At 45.1% G+C, this 10,532-nt stretch overlaps 1 protein-coding gene across 1 annotated transcript in view; it reads right to left on the minus strand.

Moving 5' to 3' along the window:
* Positions 1-7,003, minus strand: part of LOC148003488 (uncharacterized) — a 28,080-nt gene extending 21,077 nt beyond the window's left edge. Inside the window, exons 1-2 of the mRNA XM_087567915.1 lie at positions 6,899-7,003; positions 6,378-6,741 (exon numbers count right to left, since the gene is read on the minus strand). Coding sequence (XP_087424041.1) covers positions 6,378-6,741; positions 6,899-7,003 — 469 coding nt within the window. The remainder of the gene's footprint in view (positions 1-6,377; positions 6,742-6,898) is intronic.
* Positions 7,004-10,532: the final 3,529 nt, after the last annotated feature.

A 10,532-nucleotide genomic window follows, 5' to 3' on the forward strand; every position in this document is an offset into this window, starting at 1 on the left:
AGCTTCTATCTATTCCTGAAAAAGTATCTACAAGCACTAGGAGATACTTGTGATTATATTTTTCCTGTTTTATCTCAGTGAAGTTCACTTCGACTTTTCACTAAACTCTCTAGGTCTCTTTGCCCTGTTTGCTTGCTAAGCATTCACTTATTGACATACCATATACTTTCTACTGTCTCTCTGGCTAAAATCTTAAAGTCTATTACATACACTTAACTACTTGGATAAACTTTTTATCTCCTAAATGAGTCCATTTCTGTATTTGGCAAAGTGAGTCTTTTCTTTGTTCTCTGGGGAGTATAGCTTTCCCCTCAAGTGTGCCATTGTCCTTTATCTTTTAAGCAATTTGGGCCTTTTCTAAGTGAGGCCATCCCTTAGTCCGATCCTAGTTCTCAGTGGCTGTCTCTTGCAGGCCTGCAACCAGGATAGGCTCCTGCATAGCCATTTCCCCAGCCACTTTATCTGCTTTGTTACTGCCCAGTGCCACTGAATCTCTTCCCTCCTGATATCCTGAGCAATGAATAGTACTCACAGTTGTTGGCTTCACCAGGGCATCCAAGAGATGGTAAAGGCATCTGCGGCACTGATGTACTGGGGGGTTGAGGTTCAGCCATCCCAGATGACGTCGTGTTGTCCACCACGGCAGCACCCACTTATCTCTGACCTTCATGTTCCCGTCTGTAGACAAGGTAGCCTCGGCCTTCAGCAGGGGTCAATCAACCAGTCGCAGAGGTCTTTTCTCCACCCATGGGCTTCTGCCAGTGCTTGACACTCGTGCTGTGGTGGCTCCAGGTCCAGATTGGGCAGCAAGGTGACCAGATTGTCCCCAACCAGTGGAGAATCTAGTCCATGGCAGCTGACCAGTGGTCCCATCTTTTGGGACGTTCTATTCAAAGGCAAAACATCAGCCACTCTATCACAGTTTAAGTCCTGGATTGGGTGATAATTGTTAGTGCCCGGCTGGCAGGAATGATGTGTTCCAGGCAGAACAGGACTAAGTCACACATCTCCCAGCATCAGGTACTGGTGCACTGAGACAGGTCTTAAGCTCCACATACACAGTCTGTAGATATGCATACACATGGCCTCACCCAGCCATTTCAGCCCACGCAAGCCATTTTGGAGAGCAATTTTCTCATGAGCAAGGGATAGGGGCAGTCAGGGATGACCATGAATTAGTGGGTGGGTTACCCGGCCCACGCCAAGGTCCACTGTTCTTCGGGCAGTCCATAAGTATTGTTCGTTGCCAGTAGCCCCTTGCACTCAAGGTCTTTGGATATTGGCCCACTGGGGGGCATAGGAGCACAGAGCATTGGGTCCCTGTATCCACACTTCCCTTCTTTCTCTATACATAGCCAGCACTCTAGGACCAAGAGGCTCTCCAGTGGCCCCTCTTGTTCTTCTTGGGCAGTCCCTGACCCAGTGTCCTTTTTTCTTTGCATTAGGCACACTGATCTTTAGCCAGGAATTCTCTTCTGTTGCCAGGTACTATCTTCCTAGGTTCCCTAACTACTGTGGCCAGTATATGTTCCTCTCTCATCTTTTATCTCTCTTTAGCTCTCTAATTTCCTCTTCTTTTTTGTCTCTTTTCTTCCCTAGCTTCCTGCTCTTTTTACCTCTTTCATTCTTTCTTTCTTTTTTTTCAGTCTCTCTGCATCTTCTTCTACAGCTATTAGGTGCTGTCCACTTTTCTGCACAGACCCTGAACCACGCATCAACTTATTTTCTCTGCAACTTACAGTAACTCTCTCAGTGACTTAGCTTAACCCTTCAAATTTCTGTAACTTTCTCTTCATATCCTTTCCTTATCTTAGCCAGATTGGTGGGGCATTTTCCAGCCCCTCAGAGACCCACCCTTGGAGCCTGGCGGCAGACCTGGCACTCCCTACCTTCAGGCATCTGAAGAGAGCAGGCAGAAGTGAGGGCCTTCTATCCGTGTTGGAACCTTTTTTCTGGCCTCCAGTAGGATTCTGTCTTTCCTCAGTGGTAAAGAAAACCTGTAACAGTTACTATCAAGCATCTCAAATGGGATGGTGAGAAAACAAGAGAATCTTGTGAAGAGGGCAAACAGCATTTATCTCTCTTCAGTGTCAGCTCCGTGGCTTTGCCTCTCAAGAGAACCAGCCTCCAAATGACACTAGGCTTTTAGTAACAACTAATAACAAAAGGATGGAGAAATGGTTAGAACCTGGTTGCTAGATGCCAGGTGGCTGACAAAAGAATCATAACCAGTTCACCTGGGGCTATCAGGACCTCAGTAGTAGCCCTTTACCAAACTGTCTCACTGGGTTTAAAGGCCCTTGGAAAAGAAAACATTAATCCTGACCTTGGCCACTGCCAAAGCCTGATTTCTAAATCTTGACTGGCAAAACAAAACAAAGTTCTTTACAGCTTGTTGAATATTCTTTGAAACTATTTTAGGGGCTCTTTTTTTGTCCCCCAACCTGGGGCATTTTAACCATAGGGGCAGGAACTGGCTGCTGTGGGGATAGGACCAAAGGCACTCTTCATGTTAATGATGACCAGCGAGAAAATTAATTTAGTGCTGGAGACTGACTCCTCCCTTGGAATAAGGCCTGCAGATAAGGCAGGCTTCCCTAAAGAACTTCTCTTAATGAGCGCTCTCCTTCTGTGAGCAAATGTCAGAAATTCCTTTCTTGTTCTTGTTTACCTTATAGCCCCACCTAGCTCTCAGCCTTTTTACATCATTCTTCCTGTAGCATTTCTAACACAGCCTGTCCCTTTTTTTTTTTTTTTATTGCCTGTTGACAGCATTTCTGATCTTTTAGGCAGCTATGCACTAAGTGTCAAACCGGCTGAAACTCCGCCTTTAAGATTCCTTACTCCCAGGCAAAATTTAAATCTTCCCCAACTCATCACCGCTGGCTGCGAGCACAAGCACAGATAAAACACTGTTTTACAATACCACAGAAATCAATCCAGACAAACAAGACCAAGACAAAGCATCCTATAACCAATTTCCACAGATGCCTGGTACCTTCAGTAGCTGGCCCAAACTGCAGCTTAACCTTAGCTGCTTCTGGGATACCAAACACAGGAATAGAATACAGACAACAGACACTAACACATCTAAGCACACTTGTCTGTGCCTATACTCAAATAGGCAGCCGAACTCGACCTCCGAAGTCAAGTCACAGTCAGATCTTTTTGACTGTCCGTTGCCGGGTCCTCCCGACAAAATTCGGCTCGTGGAACGTCTCTCACGCGTCCCAGATCCAGGACCTGACAAAGGCTGGCTCGCGGAACGTCTCTCACGCGTCCCAGAGCCTGCGCGATTGGGGTGTCCCCCGGTGCGCTTTCTAAAAAGGAAAAAAAGAAAGAAAAAGACTATTCGGAGTAGGAAACCCTTCTACTCACAGGCGCCTGTCCGGAGCGGGAAACCCTTCCACTCAAGTACACTCAAATACGGGGCAGGGAACCCATCTGCCCAAGTGTACTGTCTGTCCCGGGCAGGAAACCCTTCCGCCCGAGTGCACTCAAATACGGGGCAGGAAACCCATCTGCCCAGATGTACTTGAAAACGGGGTGCACTCAAATTCCGGGTGGGAAGCCCTTCCACCGGAGCACACCCAACTTAAACCTTAGACCATGGCACAATACACAGTACGAGAAGCACAACGTACACACACACACATACATACACATACACAGCAGCCGCTTTCAACACTCACACCAACGTACCTCCAAGTGGCATTTGGGATTCCAGGGGGTCACGCTCCGATCCCAGACGAGCCCCCAAATGAAAGAGCATACCCCAAAACGGGGAACTGCGTCTCTCGCTCCGATCGCGGGGTGGGGCGCCCCCAGGAATCACGAGAAGCCATTCTTGATGTAACAGCAAGAGGTAGCTTTATTAACGAGATCCCAGGTCTTAGTGGGATCCCGGGTCGACACGTATCTCACACAGGAGACAGAGAAATCGACCCCGAGCCTCCAAACTCGGGGGTTTATATAGGGGAGGTTAGGGGCATTCACGAGGTTACACATGATTGGTCAATTCAAATGGTGCACGGTTAATTTTGGCGCGAAATGACATCAGCAAGGAGTATGTGTTATCTAGCAGCTCAGCAGGCAGGTAGGGTGGCTCATCTCACTCAGGGGGGTGAAGGAAGGGGAGGGTGTCCTTGGGGAAGGAAGAATGGTCAGTGTCCTTGGGGCTGATATCTGGTTTGGCAAGTCCTATCTCTGGCTCTCCCTCAGGCACGTCCCGCCCTGCACATCCGGACTCTGACAATGAGCAACCTTTATGAAACTCTAGTTCTGCACATTCGGGCTCTGACAATGAGTAACCTTTATGAAACTCTAGTTCTACACTACGATCCTAGCACTGTGCATCTAAGGGTGTAATGGCAAATCAAAAACTCAATAAAAAGCTTAATTAAGCAATAAAGAAAACTGAACCATAATTTTGAAACTCAGAATTCAATATAAGCAATACCACCATTTCTTTAACTGGTGATTTCTGAAAACTTCATCATTTTTTCCATGGGCTTCTACAGTAATGATACTCAGTCTCGATTTTGTAAGTCACAAATAGGCAACTCACACTTCTTTCTTGGCTCCCACAACTGTCAAAGGGAACAACATTGTCGCTGTCCTTTGTGCTTCCCTATCAATACTGCTATGGATGGTAATAAATTCCAGTCTTTTAAATGTGTAAACAGGCCACCACTTGACGGCAAAGGTTATTATAATTACCCAAACCGGTCTATTCTCTAAAATTTTCACATACATTTTACTGATACCACAATGCAAATTCACCACAAACATTTAACCAATGAAAACAGAAATATTGAATAGCTCTGCAAATAGGATCAATAATCACATACACTTGAAAACAACTATCATGGAAACAAACGACGTAATAGGAGAAAAGATACATCACTAAAAGGTACAGAAGCAGCAAAAAAGACACTACATTTCATGGTTTAAAAGTAAGGTGATACACTTGATCTTTAAAGACAGGCAATGTACTTGATCTTTAAGCCCTTCAACTGTGCCCTCTCTACATAGAAACTGCAGTAAATGACAATCTTTTGTAAGATTTATTTATTTATATGTGAGACCATGCAGCTGTCTTCAGACACACCAGAAGAGGGCATCAGTACTCCTTACAGATGGTTGTGAGCCACCACGTGATTGCTGGCATTTGAACTCAAGACCTCTGATAGAACACTTGGTGCTCTTACCCACTGAGCCATCTCTCCAGCCTCACAATGGCCTCTTACACAGCATCACAGTGGTCTATTTCACTAGATGGCTCCAGGGTGATATCAGAGAAACTTTCACAGTTCCTGAGCACTTCTGAGTTCAAATACCACCAGTGCCCACTCTGTGCTGTTGGCACATTCTGACCTGTCTCCTAAGGGTTGTCAGCCACAAAACGGACACGTTAGCACCAGACAGTATTCACTGCCCTATCCTAAAAACCCCCTCGATTCTGAAAAAGCGACAATCCATGCTTGCTCCATATTTGAGGAAGCCAAATGGTTGATCTGGCTCAAGGCTCTACTTTTCTTAGCTCATCAACTTTCTTTTTCCACTTCTTGTCACAAGAAGTATTTTTTTATGCTGCAACTACACTGCAATGTGTGAAGGAAACCACCATAAACTCTGGGTGCCACCTCTTGAAATTTAAAATTCACAAAACAATTCATGGGTTTCTAATCAGCACCATGGAAAATAAACAAAAACAAGCAAAACCATTCCAAAGGAACTTGCTGGTCTGGAGGCCTGCTCATAGCAGGTAGGAAAGAATTAAATTATGCAGAACTGTAATCTCTCAGAGCTTTGGAGGCTAAAAAAGAGGAAATCTCTGTTTATGTTTCCTTTCTCTGAGTAATTGAAGGAGGGTATTTTACATCCTCCAAATACAATCTCTTGCAAGGGGCAACCAATTACAAAGTAGATCAGAAGAAATCTATTAAATGATACATTCATTGCCTGAGGTTTTAAGAAAATATATTCCCACGATCCCTGTCCATTAACATACAATAGAAACATTACAGGGAGTGTGCCAGCAGGCTAAGCTGCCTCTGAAAAGCCTGTCCTGCCCTGGCAGGTACAGGTCATTTAATTCTAAGTCAATCTGGAGAGAGGTGACAGCCCCAAGTTGCTCTGGGGATGTCAGAGCACAGCTCTCATGCACACTCCTATTACCTCTCCATTCTTTCCCAATGCCATGAGCTTTCCAATCCCTGCTTCAGCTCTCCATACATCCCTGAACCCTCCCTTCCCCTACCCAATGGGCTCACTTTGCATTGCCTCCTTCTGCCACTGCTTTCCCAGGACAGGGGAACGGGGGGGGGGGGGGGGGGCAGAAGGAGCCTAAGTAGGGGCGCGGGTCTCCTACCTACCTTGTGTCTGCTGCTCTGGTGGTGCAGCCGGCCCTGCTTGCTGCTTGCTGTCCCTGGGAACCAGACCGGAGGTCGGGCTAGGGGTCCGCGCGAGCTCCACGCCTCGAGGTCCCCTGCCAGGGCTTGCCTGGGCTTCCTCCCTGGACACTGCCAGGCTGCAGACTCCATTGGAAACCCCGCCGCTGTCATAGCGCGCCCTCTTGTGGCCGATGTGACCCCCAACGCCGTTACCGCCCCCTTCCCTGGCTGCTTCTTCTGCTTTTTCTTTTCTTTTTTTCTTTCTCTTTTTGTTTTCAAAGTGGCGCCTGCGAAGAGCTCGCCTCCAGCAAGGAGGACATCGTGCAGGCAGAATCACCTCTGGGCCCTGCCGGGGTCGGAGAGGGAGAGAGAGGAGTCAGCTTGGGCGGCGGCGCCCCGGCTGCCGGCACCTGCGGAAGGAAAACTCGCCCAGGCACACGCGCTGCTGCCGGCGCCAAATATAACGTGCGCGCCCCGTCCCCTCATTTCAGGCGCTCACCAACCAGCTCCGCGTGCCCTGAGGCCGGGCTCCGGCGCGGTCGAGCGGCGGGGTGGGAAGGACACGTGTGCCCACCCCGCGGTTCAGGCAGTACCTGGAGGCGGGGCATGGCGAGGCGTGTGGTGTGGAGCTCCGGGCTCCGCCCAGGCCCTTCAGTCCCCCCTTAGGGCTCTGCGGAGGCCCAGGGAGGCTTTTGTGGTCCCCAGGACCACTGTGACCTACCCGTGGCCATTGCCTCCGGAGCTTCGCGCTGCCCCAGGCTCCTGGCTTGGACAATGTGATTGTGGTTGCCACTCTCCTTGGCTGGCTCAGCAGGGCGCAAGCCACCACCACCTTTCCTCACCTGAAGGCATCTTGGATGGGGCTGAGAGCCCACATCCAGCAGGGGAGCCTCAGGGCACGGGGCCCTGGTCTTGTGTCTGCACCTTGTTGCCAGCCCCTCACACATATGGCAGCATCACACATATGGCTCCTTCTACCAACTGCCACTAATTACCATTTGGACATTCCATCACAATGTTCTCAAGAAGAAAAATGCAAACAAACACGAAAAGAATGAAATTTAGAATCTTTTTTATCAGGCTGGAGAGATGGCTTGGTGGTTAAGAGGGCTGCTTCTCCAGTGCTCCCAAGTTCAATTCCCAGCAACCACATTGTGACCAACAATTATCTGTAGTGGGATCCAATGCCCTCTTCTGTCTGAAGTTCTCTTCTGAGATGCAGGCACACTCGCAAACAGAGTGCTCATGTACATAAATAAATAAATCTTTAAAAATAAAACCTTCTAATCAGTTAATGTATCTACATCTAGAAGCTAGAAAAGGGTCACAGCAATATTAAAAATAATTCAGAAATGGTAAAGGGATGTACGAGAGTCACAAAATTCACTGGGCAAGATGTTGTATGCCTGGAATCCCAACACTCACAAGGCTGAGGTAGGTGGATTGCCTTGAGTTCAAGGCTAGACTAAAGTGTGAGACCTTGTATTAGAAAACAAAACAATTGGGGAGGGGATGGAGAGAGAGACAGAGAGACAGAGAGAGACAGAGAGAGACAGAGAGGAAGACAGAGACAGAGAGCCAGAGCCAGAGAGAGATGGAGACAGAGACAGAGAGAGAGAGAGCGAGAGAGAGAGAGAGAGAGAGAGAGACAGAGAGAGAGAGAGAGAGAGAGAGAGAGAGAGAGAGAGAGAGAGAGAGAGACCTCGAGGTCATTTCTTGTACTGATGACAAGCTACTGAAGAATGTGAATGTCTCCTACCAAGCACTGAGATAATGTGAATGACAGAATGGGTTAAAATGTAGATGGAAAAGTAAAGGAATATACATTTATAATAAATAAAAGAGAAATCCTAAATTTGGAAAGCCTAAATTTAGAAGACTGTATAAGTTTAAGTCATAGGGGGGGGAGGGGATGAGACGATGTGGGGGAGAGAATAATCAGAATAAATTATATATGTGTATGAAAATGTTAACTAACAGCAACCAATGAAAAGAGAAAAGCAGGTTTATTTTACGATGAAATTGTGTTCCCATATGACACTATATAGCATTTTGTAAATGGATTATATGAATTATCTGCAATAAAAAATCAATTGTTATTAAAGATGTGATTATGTTCATCTTAATTTCAAGTGTTTTAAATTCTTTTTATTTATTTGCTTATTTATTGATTAATTTTTTTTGGTTCTATTTTTCGGAGCTGGGAATCGAACCCAGGGCCTTGTGCTTCCTAGGCAAGTGCTCTACCACTGAGCTAAATCCCCAACCCCCTATTAATTGCTTTTTTAAGATAGAGTTTTCCTATGTAGACCAGGTTGACCTCAAAAAGAGATCCACCCGCCTATGCCTCCAAAGAGTTAGGATCAAAAGTGTATACACACACATGAAATTTACATTCTTAAAATGATAAAAAATTACAGCTATCAACTTGGTACAATTATTAAACAGTGATCAAGTGAATAGAAGTATCAGAAACACATTTAAGGCATTAGGTTACTGTTGTTAAAAGGATCTTGAGCAGCATATATAATTATAATTCAAATCATCCAGGAGATACATTGTGAAAAAAAAACATGAAATTGGGTAAAGATGATTTAAATTTTTTTAATCTATTAAAATTTTAAAGTGCATTCGATATGAAAACTGTAAGTGATATACTTCACATTTTTGCTTATATACCATCTTCAATTTTATGTGCATTCTGCAAATATTGTACATGTTTATTCAGTCTCTTAATATTTCCCCATGAGTGATAACATTCACAGAAATCATATTGAGTAAACTGTATATGTTGACGTATAATAGAATTGTATTCTACACAGTATAGCATAGAAATATGTATACATAACTTCCCATATGTGTGTATATACATATGTAAATGGCTCAAGAAAATGAATATCACTTTATCATTGTGGTATTATTTTCCTCAAAATCCTGAGATCATTGAAATGGCATCAAATACTGACCAGATTGGCAAAAAAAAAAAAAAAAAAAAAAAAAAAAAAAAACAACTCCACAAAGTAAAACTCTTATAAAGAATCTAACGATACTAGCAAAAGAGGCAAAAATATTAAAGTCTCAATGAAATATAAAGTCCAGGTGAAATACTGTATAATATTTTCTCAACTCTAGGATAATGTATTTTTGTACAACTATCAATAAAAGACCTGAATTTTGAAGAATTCAAAAGTAGTGCAGTATAGTTATGCAGTGGTCAATACTGTTGCATACCATTTTACATAACTGCATACACTCTCGTTCTTTTGTTCTGTGGTGTAGCGATAAACTCGGGTAGATTTATGGGGAACCATTGCACTGTAGACTTAAACTGAATTAATTTGGGGATGAGTAAGTCATATTTTGTTAAAGTCGCTTTAAAAATAAACCTTTGGATATTAGTACAGCAAGTAATTCTCCCTGAAGGAAAAACCAGACACCAAGAACCTAGACCACTGCTGTCCAGGAGAAATTTCTAGATGATAGAAATATTCTATATCTGCTGTGTTTCTGGCTATGGATTCTGGATGGCTGTTTGCCTCTTGGGTTGCCTGCTGTGACTAAAGAGGCAGATTTTAGTTCTAAGTTTAGTTCATCTCAAATAGCCATGTGTGACCAGTGGTTGCCATTTGGACAGTGTAGCCGCAGAAAACTGAAGCAGTGTAACCAAAGACTCACCTAGGAGTCAGTTGACCTCCTAGAAGGTGACTTGGGAAAACGTTGGCAATGATAGCCTCTTGGGGAGCTCAACTTCACCAAAATCAAACTGTGAATCCTTTACTCTTCTGCAATAGTCATAATGCAACTGGTCTCACACCCACCCCAACCCTCACCAAAGACACTTGAGAGGGAGCTGAACCCACCGTGTGCTTTAGATTTCAGTGTAGAAAGCACTTCCTTCAAAGTGGAGCAGACTGAGATTGCCAAGTCCTTTGTGTGGCTCCAGGGACTTGGGCCTGACCAGGGGTGAGGAGGAAATGAAGAATGACATTGGACACACATACATGGGGAAGGCTGGGTCCATGAGCTAGAGAAAATGCAGCATCCCAGAAGCTCAGCATGTTTATTATATAGAGTTGGCCAGGAAGCAGGGCTGTTGCACAGGGCAGCAAGGAGGTGGGCATTACATGCAGATAAACA

The sequence above is a fragment of the Rattus norvegicus genome, chromosome 9 (genome assembly GCF_021556685.1).
Source record: "Rattus norvegicus strain SHRSP/BbbUtx chromosome 9, alternate assembly SHRSP_T2T, whole genome shotgun sequence".
Lineage (NCBI taxonomy): Eukaryota > Metazoa > Chordata > Mammalia > Rodentia > Muridae > Rattus > Rattus norvegicus.